The 15,213-nt window shown below is 38.6% G+C and overlaps 1 protein-coding gene across 4 annotated transcripts in view; it reads left to right on the top strand.

Annotated features, from left to right (window-relative positions):
- The first annotated feature begins 6 nt into the window (after window positions 1–6).
- The window catches only part of TOP2B (DNA topoisomerase II beta), a 60,612-nt gene continuing 45,405 nt past the window's right edge, over window positions 7–15,213 (top strand). For all 4 annotated transcript variants that reach the window (XM_031553941.1, XM_010712873.2, XM_010712874.2 and 1 more), the window contains exons 1-2: window positions 7–106; window positions 14,351–14,524. In XM_031553941.1, coding sequence (XP_031409801.1) covers window positions 44–106; window positions 14,351–14,524 — 237 coding nt within the window. In that variant the 5' untranslated portion in view covers window positions 7–43. The remainder of the gene's footprint in view (window positions 107–14,350; window positions 14,525–15,213) is intronic.

Here is a 15,213-nt window from a genome sequence, read left to right as displayed (position 1 = left end):
CCTCCGTGCGCCATCGGCTCGGCCGAGGAGAAACGGGCGGAAAATGGCAAAGTCCGGAGGAGGAGGAGGAGGAGGCGGCGGTGGCAGCGGGGGACTGACCTGGGTGGTGAGTTGTGGGGTCGGCGCTTCGGCGCCGGCGTTTGTGGGTTTGCGTTTGTTTTTGTCTTTTTGCGTCCCCTGTCTGTGTGTGCGGAAAGCGGTGCTGGCGTTTAAACGGGGAAGGAACCGGCGGGTGAAAGGGAGCCGCGCGGGGCGGGGCGGGGCGGGCAGGGGAGAAACAGCCCGGGCCGGGGGGCAGCGCTCAGCCCGGAGCGGAACGATGCCTTTGTGGGCACCAAAGCTTTCCCGATCGTCTGGGATGGTGAAAGCCGGAGCTTCTGAGTTACGGAGATGAGTAACGACGGGGGCCTGGAGCCGTGTGTTTGCAGATCGCTCTTGAAGTTGAACTTTGTCGTCTTCCCAAAGTTACGTCTCTATAACGGGGCCAGGGAGGTGGGTTTTTGTAGGAGGATGCTCTCCGCTTTTGGGAAGACCTCAGGAAGGAGGAGCAAAGATGACCTGAAGGGGTCTTATTCGTCTAGTCAGTAACTTCCCTGTCAGCGTGGAGTTCAAACTAGCGTGCCTTATTTAATGTTTAAAAAGATGGTTCATCTTGATAGATGGTGAGGTGCCTGCATCTTTAATCAGACACGTGTTCTTTGCTGAGTTAGGAGCCTTAAACCCTCTTGTTTAAGGAGGTAATAAGAAACTAGTTCTTCTGTTGTATTTTCCTATATCTTTGAGCTGCTGGAAAAGAACATGAACAGCACTACTGAGATAAAAGTCATCCAATGTTTTCTGGTGGTGGACTACTTCTGCGGCTCTAATTATTGCATTTAACACTAATTCTTTTTCATTATAAAAGCTGGCGGTATGAAAAGTTACATAAAAATGTATGAGTTTCTGGGTGTGTCACTTGAAATTAGACAGTTCAGATATGGGAACAGCCTAACTAAAGAGGCTAAAGTTATTCTACTTTCCATTCTGCAATACTGTGTGATCTTTATCAACTGCTGCCTTGTATAGCTCTTCAGAATTAAGATTTTTATGGTACAGATTGGACCAAGTAATTGAAAGTTTCACAGCTCATAGAAGACTGCAGAATGAAGTGTGAAAATCACCGAGTAGGCATTTTTAATGAAATGTGTTCCTAAATGTAATGGGGATGAAAGTATGGCAAGTCAACAATTTCCTACAACTGGAAGTGATCACTTTTCTTTCTGTAAAGACAGTAAAGACTGAAGTGCTTTTGTTATATCAGAGTAGTGGCAGAGAAATAATTAGATTTCAGTTAAAACCCTGTGTTGACCATTCAGAAAACAGTAGGACTTTTCCTTTCTCTCATGTGCATTTTAAGTGCTGAAGATAGGGCCCCTGGAGTCAGTTCCTAAAGCCAGACCTGCTCGCTGTCATTGGCAGGATGCTGGAATACAGAAGAGCAATGTTGTTGTGGCACTGGAGTTGAATAGGGCAGCGATTAGCTTAGTGTGCAGGGAGAGAATGAGGCAGGTGCCAGTTCATGAATAGATATGATATGCTGGCATTGAGGCTGAGGTGTACAGAGATAGGGACAGTTTGGGACAGTTTCAGTCTTCTAATTTTAATTTGCTTGCCCTATGTCTTTTACACTTCTTATTACTGTGGTGAAAGTACTGGGACGTTTGTTTTCTGAGTAATATATTTCTATTGTTAATGATTTCTTTTTAAGACCAGGTGAGTTAAACAATTGAACTGTACCAGAAGTAAATCTAGTTCTAAAGAGGGGGAATGTGTTTAAGAATTGACATGATGTTTATGTTTCAAAGTAGCAAGTCTCATGTGGGTAATCTGATTCTCACATCTTTAAAAGAGTTGTCTGTATGATTTCAGCTTTAGTTGTGGTTTAAACAGTATTCATGTTCTTATCTTCTACTCCTTAGGTAAGAATTATGTGCATTTAGGAAAGAGGGTGTTCTTTGAATTACAGAATTTACCTTGGAGTGAACTTCATGCTAGGAAGGTCTTGCAAGTGCCAGGTGTTACCTACTTGTAGAAGCAAGATGAATTACCTATTCATGAAAACTCAGCAAGTCATCCAGTTTATAGCTACCTAGTAGCTAACCTTAAAGTAGTAACAGTGCTTTGAGAAATGTAACTAGCAGTGGTGGGCTGGTAAGGAGGAATAAGCAGGGTTTGTAGGGACACAGGACTGTGTATCCATTCAATGTGTTTGTTAGGAAGATGGTCTATCATTATAAAATTGAAAGTAACCTCAGACTTGTGAATTGTACTAGCTACTTTTTGAGGAGCTTTTTTCATCTTCCTGATAACTTGTTGGAGTTGACTTGCAGCTCTTCACTGTTGTAGTAACTCTGTAATAGTTGGCAAAAGGTGGAGTTTTCACCAGCAGATTTGTAGTAATTATTTTTTGTGGAAGATTTCCAAAGGTGACTCAGAAATGTGTTGTGAGTTAGTTACAAATGCATGGATTTGTAAATAGAGAAGTTGCTGTTGGTAAAACATAATGGCATTTTTTAATGCTAGAAAAGCATGCTTTAAGTAAGACGTTGTTATTAATGTTGATACATATGTAAAGGGTGAGTGTCAGGAGGATGGAGCCAGGCTCTTCTCAGTGGCATTCAATGCTAAGACAAGGGGCAGTGGATGCAAGCTGGAACGTAGGAGGTTCCACGTAAATATGAAAAAAACTTCTTCATAGGAAGGGTAACAACCACTGGAAGAGGCTGCCCAGGGAGGTTGTGGGGTCTCCTTTTCTTCTCCTTCTCTGGAGACATTCAAAACCTGCCTGGATGCGTTCCTGGGTGACCTGATCTGAGTTTCTGCTCCAGCAGGAGTTTGGACTAGATGATCTTTCGACGTTCTGTGATTCTGTGATCTTCAGCCTTTCTGTGTGTTTAGGAACTGATGAAAGTGAGCTGTCATAACGGTACAATAACAGTACTTTTTAAAATATGTTCTGAATAGTGAAAGTGAGATCACCTCAGGTACAAACACACACCTATGAGGTGTTGCTCTGATACAGTAGCAGTGCACACACAAAGCTATTGAAGTGGTTCTAAACAAGCTAAATAGTAATTTGTGGGAATGTTTTCAAGGCTCTCTCCTCAACTCTGAGAGCTACATGAACCTTATAATGGAAAAACGAAACTCTTGAAAGTAGTTGAAGACTTCAAACATACCACTTCCATTTAGCAGTCCTTTGTGAAAGTGCTAGTTTTCATTTTCAGGAAACACTAGCTTGAAGTGAATATGTACTGAGCATTAATGTGAATTTTGTTTTTCCAGAGAAGTTTATATTGCAGATCTGCATGCTCCTTGAATAGAGCGGCATGGAAACGATACATACACCAGTTTGCTTTAGACTGGTTTGTACTTGGTTTGAGTAAATACTTGAACTGTACAACGCTAAGTGAAAGGATAGCAGGTTTTTAAATAATCTAAGTTTAGCTATTTGCACTTCTCAGCAGTTTCGGAGTTACGTTGAAATAAATTTTGGGGTAATGCAACTTTTCTATAACCAAAGAGAATATGTATGCAATAGGACAGGGCAGTAGATCCAGCAAAGAAAAATGAACAAACAACAAAGCAGCACCAATCTTCTGTTGAAGGGACCTTGTCTGTCTTCAGTCACTTCGTTTGAAAACAAGTACTCTGAACTGTAGTAAGTGAATAGCTGTTAGTGGTGTGTATATTTTTGAGGGGGAAATGGTTAGATACACGGGGATTATTTTGGTGGGGGAAGGTGTACATGCAAGCACGTGCCCCTTGCTAACGCTCTGTCTGTCTAGATTGTGTGTACTTTGTGAGATTTTCAAGCTAACAATGTTGTATTAAATAAGATGGATTAAGCCACCTTTTAAATAACAGACTATAGAAGTATTCTAAAGTAGGCAGTTTAGATTTGCAAAAAACAGTTTTCATTTTCCAGAAATAGATTTTTACCTCATGTGTAAACTGTGTGTCCACATGCTAAAGCCATCTTCAAATACACAATTATATTTCAGTTAACTTAAATACGTGAATGGGAATCATATGACTGATGGATATGAGAGATTCTGTTCATAGAAGTGTTTTTTTTAGTGTTGAGCTTATTGATTCTGTTGGTCTGGAGGGACTGGGGAATCCCCTGTCACTTCAATTGCACTGTCTGGAGACAAGAGTGCCACTGCTAGGAGTAACAGCCACTTTATTTAGTGAAGTGTAAGGCTGTACAATAATAGCACTTTCTGTACTAAGATTTCTGTCATAGGTTTTGTTTTAGGAAGGCAACAAAAACAAAGGAATGGCAACAACAACAACAAAAAACAATACTGCCGAAACTGATGTGGATTATATAGAGAGAACTTAGAAATGCAAACTGGTACAGAAAACTCTATTTTTCTCATTGGATAATTTAAAATATTAAATCTGTTGGAATGTTACCCACAAAGACAATGTTGTTGTGCTCCATGGGGGTGTTTTGAGAATTTGCAGGAGCTAATTGAGCAAAAATTGGTTAAACGTTTGAAGAATCCTCTGATGAAAATTGTGTGTTTGGAGACTTTGCAGTGTCCTCTTAATACATGTAGCGAAACTGAAGTGTTTTGGAAGAATGTATTTTAGTGCTCATATCCCAAATTTAAATAAAGTGAATTTTAGGTCAAGGTACGTAAAATGATTTCACAGAACTTCTAAAAAGAAATACTAACATTTAAAATATAATTTAAAATTAAGCAACTGATGAAAGTGTTCTTATGAACATAACAGAGCAATTGCTGGGAAGTAAAGCGATAGACTTGCTCTTTGTGTTGTCGTTTGACTCCCTCATACCTGAGGATCAGATCTACTGGTTTTAAAGCTTCAATGTGATCACAAATACTTTTACTCCTATGGAACGAGTCCTTCTAGAATTACTTTCTGAAGCACATATTATTAAACTTTTTCTGTGCTATCAGTTCATCTGGTTTCATTTAATAAAGCTATTTTAAAATTCTGTTTGTGTCTTAATTCCAATTTACATATAAATACACTTCATCACTGAGAGCGAATTAAGGCTCTACTTTTTATTTTTTTTATTTTCTTAAAGTGATAAATCTAGGTGTTTGTTAGAGTGCACTTCTAAGAAATTGATTTTCTTTTTAAGCAAGCAAGAAAAAGAGTGTTAGCACAGTTGTGTAAATGCTGCCTCAGTTAGGAGGTTTTTGAAGGGTTTATGAAAATTGAGAATGAGTGGGCATGGCTACGCTGAGGCATCGTATTCCTTATCTAAGACATTGAACAGTTGTGAGAAGAACAGATGTATGTAAAACTGCACAAATGTCTGCCTTAGAGAGGTGCCAGAAACTCACGACAGCTTTCTCTGTGAGGGAATCTTCAGAGACAGCAACAAACTGTGTTTTTTGTCATGACAGAATCACAGGAGATGTAAGATAAGATAACACTGGAAAAGTTGTTTTCCTATAAGTCAAAAGAATCCAAGATAAGTAGAAAAAATATCAAGCTCTTGCAACACGCTAACTTGATACATAGTGGTTCTGTAGGAGCAGTTATAAACCAGAGTCAGCTCCTAAACAGAGAATCTTCATTTATGAGAAACTGGAAGTCTGAGCTTCACTGGAGATGCTGGAAAGCAGCTGTAGAGTCTTGGAATACTTTTCGAAGCGCTCAAACTGGTGATTTGTACCACCGATTCCATTACTTCAGAATAAGCTGACAGGCAAAAGCCTTCAAATTTGGTGTTAGTTGGGCTTACTCAAGCCTTGCAGCACAAGGGTGTCTAGGTGAGAACTCTGTCTCAGTGTAACCATGTGCAACACAAGTACAGATGAGAAAATTAGAATGAGCTCGATAGTGATTCAGTCATACGGAGCAATTAGGTGCGTCTTGCTGCACTAGTTGGTGGTACTGAGCAGTGTTTGGGAGAGAGGGAGTTCATTAGAGAAAGTCTTGAGACATGAGACTTGTTAGGAGTTTGCCATAGCTTTGTGCACATGTTTGTTTTCCTGATGTTTTGTCTTATGATTTGGACCGTACAGCTAAACTGATGTGGTAAAGCATTAAAAAGGGCAAATATGTAGGAAAGGCTGAGTTATAAAGAAGTTATAAAGGTGCCAAGAAAGTTCTTTTATCAGTACCTCTTTTTCATTTCTTGGCTAGTGATGGAAATATGTTTAAATTAGCTGATGAAACAGTGGCCCAAACAGGTTTCTGAACCATCCACTGTACAGGTCTTTTCTGGGAAGCAGCAGTACTGAAAAAATAGTTCTCTCTCTACTTGCATTAAACCAGCTTAGAAACGTGTGTGCTAAATTCTAAGGACATAGTCCCTCCTGATGGAATGAGACTTCTCCACGCTGAATTAAACTACTGGAGCCTTGTTGATGTCAGCAATCAAGATTTTAGTGAGCACACAGGGTCAAGCTTGTGTGTGTGTTTCGAGCAACTTCCCAAGTTAGCTTATGAGTAAACTGTAGTTAACTTACCAAAGTTAACTGTACTAGAAGGAATTGCTTTTTTTTTCCCTTAAAGTTTGAAGGGATTTCAGTGTGCTGCCTTACAGCAGAAGGTACAGTTACTTCATTCATTGGTTCCAAGCACGGCAATTCAAAGAATCTGTAGGAACACAGTCTTGTCTAGAAATAAGGACTTCATGTTAAACTTTTTCTACCTTGAGAGTCAGTGCCAGCGTTTTTTCCTTCCCTGACTCTGAAGCTTACTTTAAAAAACAGATTCTTACAAGATTAATATGTTAGCAAAGCATTTGTAGATTTAACGTTTTTAGATCCTATGTGGACACTGTCAAAATTCACTACTGAAATAGAGCTTGTCTACAGGAAAATTTCATATCTCTCTAAAAAAACTAGTGAAATTTAGTGAAATTGTCATCACACTTTGGAAGATGTTAGACACTTGCTTTTTAAGAGATAAGTGTTAAAGATCGAGATCTGAATGTACTTGTGCCAAATGAAACAGCTGTTGCTGTAGTGACTTAGTAGAAATGCAGTCATTTAAAACAATACACATAATTTACTGGTCAGAAGTAATTATAGAGAGCTTCCCCTCCTCCCCCCCCTCCAAAAAAAAGTGCTCTATTTCACATCTCAGATTTTATGGAAAAATCCTGTAGTTTTCCTTAAAATCTGGTTTACCAGTGCATTGGATGTTACAAATTCTAAAATAGTGATAACTATACTTTCCTTTAGTCTAGCTATTTCATAGGAAGAGAAAGCTGTATAATTCTAAGAATGCGGTTTCGTGTTGCAGCCAAACAATCAAATGATACCTGCTGAAAAGCACATATTTTTTTTCTCTTCTTATCCTCCCATTCTTATCATTCTGCTCTTTTCGTTGCATCAGTACTTGTCTGATTTTCCTGCAAACTTGCTCAGGAAAATGGTCCAGCAGACAACTGCTTGCTTCTAGTGGATGAAAAATGGGAAGGGAGGAGATTTGTTTGCTCCTTGAGCTGGTTTGTTGTTAGGCTGGTTTTGGTTCCACTATACGAAGAAACAAGAGAGAAGAGAAGAAAGAGAGGAGTTCTCATTTTTGGCAACAATTAACTGTTGTGCTTTTTTGTAACCGGGAAATCTGTTGCAAGTTATTCTGTAAATGAATTATGACAAACATTGATGTAATGTGGTGCTTTCAGAGTCAAGAGCAAATTGTGAGGAGGAGGAGGTATAAGAAATGAATTAGGAATTCAAAGTAAACAAGCATGTTAGTAGGCTAGAGCATGACTAGTTCTGGATGAGGTTAGTGGGTGCTCTTTTCTGAGTTACCTTTGGGGAGGATGCGATAGAGAGATTTAGTTAATGCTGCTGATGGGATGCCATGTTTTATGCAGATTCGCTCTGGTAAGAGCAAACAATTCTGTGTTTTCATCTTGGGAGGAAAGCCAGAGCATTTGTTAAACGCAGCAGGGGAGTGGTTTCTTTTGAAACTCATTGCCTTTGTTTTTTCATCGTGGGAGGCATTCTCAGTCAGAATTTTCTTTTGGCAAGTTGCTAAATGTTTAGGTACCAATGCATTAATCACGTACTTTTCTAAGTCAAGAAGAGGCCATTAAATCCAGTATGTGCAACACCACACTACATGTGAGTGTATGTTATCCATAGAGCTACCTGGTAATTACCATATTGCACTTATAATTTTTTGAGTTATAGCATATATATAATATATATATGTATATATAGTTTTAAAAGAACTGTTTGTTTGTTGTTGGTTTTTGTTTGTTTGTTGTTGGTTTTTCTTTTTCTTTTTTTTTTTTTCCCAGCTGTAAGTGGCGGAAAATTGACATCCGTGGATTCCATTACTTAATTAACCTCCCTAGGTTTTACCGCTTAATTACACTCAAAATTTACTGTCTTGTCCCACTAATTCTCCACTTTAAGGGAATGTGGGACACATGCCATGTACTTCTGTAAAGTGTTATGTGCCACAGCTGTATTTCCCTTACAGGACAGCAATCCTTGCAAGTGCATGTAGTTGCTTTAGGAAGCTAAAGCCAAATAGGCAAACCCAGGTGGAGATACATTCACATAGTGATGTCTCTTTTTTGCTCATCTCTATTGGAATAGATCAAGTGTCCTTTTTGCCACCTAGTTTTAAAAAAGAAAGAAAAGAAGGAAGAATGTTTGAAACATTTGGTCTCAGTTGAAGCTGAAGTAGCTTGTGCTAGAGACATGGAAAAAACAAAAAACAAAACCCAGAACAAAACAAGGAAGACTGTGTTATGGACACAATAGGGAGATTTTTTTTTTGTTATACGGTGATGTATTCTGTCTATGAAACATTCTTTCTGAAACATTCAGAAAGCCTCTTGAACTAGTACAGGGGAAATAGTGGCTTTTACTTTGCCTTTTCTCCTATTTTGAACTTTCCAGCTCTATATTATATACCATTCTGGAGTCTTCCTACGTAAATATCTGTTACTATGCTGAGATTAGTGTAATAAACCAATTCTTTCATGAAGTAAATGCTATAATTTTTAATTGTTTCAGTCTAATGCCATTTCTTTTTTTGCCCAGAGCAGAATTTTATGGATGAACACAATTTTTAAACACAAAGGAAGACCACACAACTCAGTTTCCATCAAAAAAGGCAATAAAAAATCTGTGGTGTCATTCATGTTCTGTGATATGTAAAAATTTCATCAAAAGGGACTGCAAGAAAACAAAAAAAAGTAAAATGCGAAGAAAGAAGATGCAAAAACTGAACCTCAATTCTGAGGTTGATGGTAGACAATGGAAGTAGCTAAACTGTAGCCTATTAAAGGCTGCTTGGATTCTGATTCTTGAGATCACAGAAGGGAAGAATGACTAGCTTTTGAATACTACTAGAAAAATTCATAGCTAAGTAAACTCTAAATGAGAAACAATGCCAACGTTAAAATCCTACTGGAGAAAGCATTCATCGTAGTAAAATATGCTTGTGATAACACTTTATTGTCTGATGTCAAATGACCAGAAGGAGTTATCAATTGAGACTGTTATGTTTTTCTGTAGAGTTACCACTATCCTGTGTTTGAAGTTTAACTGCAAATCTATAAAGGAGGTTGCACAGTGCAATCAATTATTGCATTCCAAAGTAATTAAGAATGGTCACCTTGCTGGCTTACATGCACGTGGGTGTGTATATTCATGACCAACTTGGAGGGTAGCTGAAAGACTCTCTGAAGTCCTGTGTGTAACAAGAATGATGGAAAAGCCAGACACACAAAAAAACAGTGAAAATTGGCCACATTAAGGTAGTGAAACAGACACTGAAAATTATGCATATCTCTGTATGTGTGTGTGTGTGTGTGTGTGTATACATATATTTTTCACAATAAATCAGCTAATTTTTAAATTAAAAAGTAAAAGACTTGAGCCCCTTGTGATACTTGTTTAATTCTTTTCAGGGATGTTCTCCTGAAACAACAGCTGGGGCTGTTTTGGAAAGTGTTATTGGAGCTCCAATAATATGAATATTTCCCAGACAGGACAGAATACAAAAGTCTTTCTGAGACAATTCCAAAACATGCCTAAAATATTGTCAGTTTACTACGCTACAGTTTAGTACTTGCTTGATTTTTATTTATACATATTTCTAAGGAAAGCAGTGAGAAAAGGCTGTAGAATATATGTGTCCATGGATCATAGTCTCAAAGAATCATTGAGGTTACAAAAGACCCCTAAGACCTTCTAGTCCAATCATTGACATCACCACCATGCCTGCTAAGCTGCATCTGTCACTGCCACATCTACTCTTTTCTTGAAAACCTCCGGAGGCAGTGACTTCATCACTTTCCTGATCAGCCTGTTTCAATGCTTCATCACTTTTTCTTAGAATAAACTTTTCCTAATCTGCATCTCCCCTGGTGCAAACGTAAGGCCATTACCTCTCATCCCTATCTCTAGTTACGTGGGAGGAGAGGCTGACCCCAGTATTGCTACAACCTCCTTTCAGGTAGTTGGAGAAACTGATATGGTGTCTCCTGCACCTTCTCTTCTACAGACTGAATAATCCCAGTTCCCTTGGCCACTCCTTGTAAGATTAGTGCTCCAGACCCTTCACCAGCTTTGTTGCCTCTCTCTGGATGTGCTCCAGTGCTTTGGTGTCTTTCTTGTAGTGAGAGGCCTCACTGCTACTTAGTACTTGAGCTGTAGCCTCACCCATGCCAATTAGAGGGGGATGATCACCTCCCTAGTCGTGCTAACTATGCTATTTCTGATACAAACCAGGATGTTTTTACTTTCTTGGCGACCTGTACACAGATCCTTTTCCTCCGTGCAGCTTGCCAGACACTCTGCCCCAAACGTGTAATGTTGCATGGGGTTGTTGTGACCAAAGAATAGGGCCCAGCACTTGGTCTTGCTGAAACTCGTACAGTGGGCCTCAGCCCATACATCCAACCCATCCAGATTTTATAGATCTTTCTTACCCTCAGGCGGATCACTGCTTCTTCCCAGCTTGGTGTTGTCTGCATACTTACTGAAGGTGTTCTCAATCCCTTTGTACAGGTCTTCAGTAATGATATTAAACAGAGCTGGCCCCAATACTGCCCCTTGAGCAATACAACTTGTGACCAGTTGCCAGCTGGATTTAACTCCGTTTGTACCCACCCTCTGGGTCTGGGCATCCAGCTTTTTTTTTTTTTTTACCATGCGAAGAGTGTACCTGTCCAAGTCATGGGCCGCTAGCTTCTCCAGAAAACTGTCAAACAAAACTGTATTATTTGACTTGACAGTCAAAGGCTTTTTGGAAGTCCAGATAGGCTACATATGCAGCCTTTCACTGCATGCACTCATCTTCATCACTGATTGGGTGATCAAGACTGTGGGGGAGAGCATGTCAAATATCTAAACAACATTTGTGTTCTAAAAATGCCCATTCAAGACAGATTCAGGGATTCAGAGTTGGTCTTTTTCAGAGTACAGCATAGATAGACTAAAAAGCTTGGTCTGGAAATATGCAGTGCTGCAAACTTCTGATACTTGCATCCCTGCATAATAAGGCTATTTTATTTAGTTGAATGTTTTTTGGTTTTTGTTTGTATGTCTGTGTTACAGTAGCATGCAAGTTAAAGTTTTCAATACTTGTAGGAATATGCAAATAAAATCCATCCTGCTCTCTGAAAATGTAACTTAAATATTACTTGTATATAAATGAAGCATACTGAAAAAGTGTCTTTTTTTCATCTGAAGACTTGAGTCCTCAGATGGCCATACTGCAAATATACCACAAGTACATTTTGGAAAGCTGTCTCGAAACAATCATAAGAATGCCATACTCATTGATGTACATGGCAGAGGCAAAACCAGGATGTGAGAACTGCCTATCACGTACTTTGCCTGCTTAAAAAATAAACTAACAAACAAACAAACCTCATGCAACTCTTAAAGCATAAAAATTGGGAGTGTAAAGAAGAGTTCCATTTGAACAAGATCCTGGCAGTCTTTCATGCCTATGAATCTCTTGCTCTCCGTATGAACTGCATTTCCCCACTTCCCTTTCTTCAGCTCTTACTTCCGTTGCATTTGAAAAACATTTCTGTGGGTTCTTCAAGGATCACAGGGTTTGTTAATGTTGACTGAAGCAAGGAAAGGAATACATTGTTTTATTTTTCTTGCAAATTACCGGCCCCTTTAGAACAACCTGAACTATTAAAGCAGAGCTAACATGGCTAGGAACCTGTAAGTGAGCTAAGGATGACTTCTATGGAATATGACATCTTTTCTCAGAAGACTGAAAGATTAAATCAAAGATTATCATAACCACTAAGGTCAGAAAGATATAAAAAATACAACGAAGTTAGTTGGAAGCCTCTCAAAACTACTTTAATGAGATAAGGATCTCATTGTGACTGTTTGAAATGCTTCTGTTGTAATTCTTATTTCTAATCTTCCATGTGTCAGTTAAATGTGTCTGTTTGTGAAATCTTATTTCTTTTCTGCTTGCTTAGCTGATCCATACTGCATATTTCTATGGTGGTTGTGGTGAGGGGGTACTGTCATAATTTAAGACCAAATGACAGCACAGAGACCAAACTGACTTGGATGCCAAAACACTTTTATCACATGTGCATGCGATTTTGTGGAATAGACAGCTTTCCTGTGTAGTGATGTGCTCTGGTTCATGATGCGCTCCTTAAGAAAAGTGAGAGTCAACGTTGTGGTTACAACTCTATGACGTGTAATCCTGGTGCAGGATTATGGGGTCCCCAGGGTTCTGTCCCGCTGTAACTCTGGATGCTGGCATGCACTGGACTGGAGAGGGAGTACTCAGTTCTCATTTGACCCGTTCAGGTTCACTTAGGGACTAACAACTTCCACTGTTCTGAGTAGAATTAAATGCTTTATTCTTATGCCTGCTTAGAGGAAAAAAAAAAAAAAAAAAATCATCCAAGCTTAGACAATAGAAGCTGAAAAATAGAAACTGGAGTAGTACAGGGGAAATTATCCTTGTCAGTTGTATGTTATAGGTTGGCATTTATTTGGCCTCTGACTCCTAAAGTTGTTTAGGGTGAGGTCAGTATACTTTTCTTCTTGTGCTCCTAGTTCCTGTATGCTTGTATGCTTTTTTACCCTTTGCTTTCATTGCTCTCCAAGGCTGCAACATGCGATAGGTAGAGAAAGAACTGATGATGATACTTCCTTTCATCTGAGAAGCTTACAGGGTGACTGGTTAATCCCGGATTGGAGTTTGGTCTGTATCTACTTTATAGAAAGACTTAATGGGAACAGCTAAATGGGAGTGTAATATTCACTTGGGTGACAAGTAGCTTTTGTTGTCGTTTTACCACTTATAGATATACATATATATATATATATATGTATGTATATACTTGCCTCAAAGTTGGTTAGAAGGTAGAGGCTATTTGAAGTATTAGGCAGGAGATGTCAGAATTTCTTGTTACATATCCTCGCCAGGCAGGATACTTCATGTGATTTCAAATTTGACTGATACTCTTAAGATAATTCCAATTCACAGGTAAGAATGTGTAGTCTAAAAAGTCGTATCCAATCCCAGTAGATATGCTCTTACTGTCTGAGAGCAGGGCTTTTTACCTTTGCTTACTCTGAATTTTTCTTTTGGTGTGGTTTTATTTCAGTGGGAGGTCACAATTTATCAGGGAAAAAAAAAAGAAAACAAAAAACAACAACAACAAAAAAAAACCTGTTGAGAGATGCACCAAATCTTTAAACCCCTATACCCTCCTCCGAAAAGTGGATTAGTTTTCTGTAACATTTCGTGATCTTTCATTCAAGACATTTGCCATTAACTCCAACCACAGTAGGCGGAAATCAGTTTGCATTCTGGCAATAATTGAATGGTTTTCTGTTCTTACACGTGCTTGGGTTTATTTCATCATAACTCATTCTAAACTGGGATTAGATCGGGTTAAATTACCTCATTTAGATGGGTAATGTAAATTGTAGCAGGTGGGAAGTGAGAAACCATAGGGAAGGCATTGTTAGTGTTTCTTAAGCACATTGTCCAAACAGTGTGTAAAAGAATAATTTCACTGTCACTATTCTGAAGAGTACTTAGTGGATTGGGAAAATACTTATGCACAAAATGGATGTTAAAAATGTTTAATCTGAGCAAGATGAGTATCTTTTTAAATGTAGTGTTAGTAAGTAACAAAAGTTAGAAGATGTGTCAATTCGTTAAGAAACTGTTGTGCAATCTATTACAGTATTTCTCTTGAGAGGATAGCTTGATCTTAATACACACAAAAATGTAGCATTTAAATTATATGACAAGCTTTGATTGTAATTTGAATCTGTCAGGATTTGTTTGTGCTTGATTGACAAGTTGAATTAATCTGATTGTTGTCTTTTTTTTTTAGACATTATTTGATAATCAAATCAGTGCTTCAAAAAAGGAAGAATCAGAAAGTGTTAATAAAAATGACACTTCAAAGAAGATGTCTGTTGAGAGAGTTTATCAGAAAAAGACTCAGCTTGAACATATCCTCCTCCGTCCAGACACCTACATTGGATCGGTTGAACCTTTAACTCAGGTAAGTTTAATTAAGTTAATTGTCTTCATACTTCTGTTATTTTAATGAGAAAATTACTGTTACTACTACTAAAAATACTCATTCAAAATTATCATCCTAAGAACTATAATTATGTTTGTCTGCATGTGTAAGAGTCATAGAATGGTTTGGGTTGAAAGGGACTTGGAAGATATCTAGTCCAGTTGCCCTCCTCGGAGTTTACAATAACTTAATAGGTCCTTTAGCTAAGAAGTCATGACAAACACTGAGTTTAAACTGCCACTCCAGTTCTGAGCAACTTGAAATGTCCTTGTTTTCCCATAGTTTTTTTTCATGTAGTAGTTGTTACTCCCATTAAAATAGGTCCTGAAACTGTAACACTTCCAAAATTGGTGGTTCTGGTCTCAGAATGAGTTTGCAGAGAGGCCCCTAATATTGCTTCTTCAGAATCAGAGAATCGTAGGGGTTGGAAGGGACCTTTGGAGATCTTCTAGCCTAACTGCTCTGCTAACACAGGTTTCCCTACAGTAGGTTAAAACATCCAGGCAAATTTTGAATATATCCAGACAAGATTCTGCAACCTTTCTTCGCAGTTTGTTGCAATGCTCTGTAATCCTTAAAGTACAAAAGATTTTTTTTCATGTTCAGATAGAACTTCCTATGTTTCAGTTGCTATTGGTCCTTGTCCTGTTATTGGGCAGCATTGTAGA

This window comes from Meleagris gallopavo, chromosome 6, assembly GCF_000146605.3.
Source record: "Meleagris gallopavo isolate NT-WF06-2002-E0010 breed Aviagen turkey brand Nicholas breeding stock chromosome 6, Turkey_5.1, whole genome shotgun sequence".
In the NCBI taxonomy this organism is placed as follows: Eukaryota; Metazoa; Chordata; class Aves; order Galliformes; family Phasianidae; genus Meleagris; species Meleagris gallopavo.
This window is presented reverse-complemented; position numbering and strand designations above follow the sequence as displayed.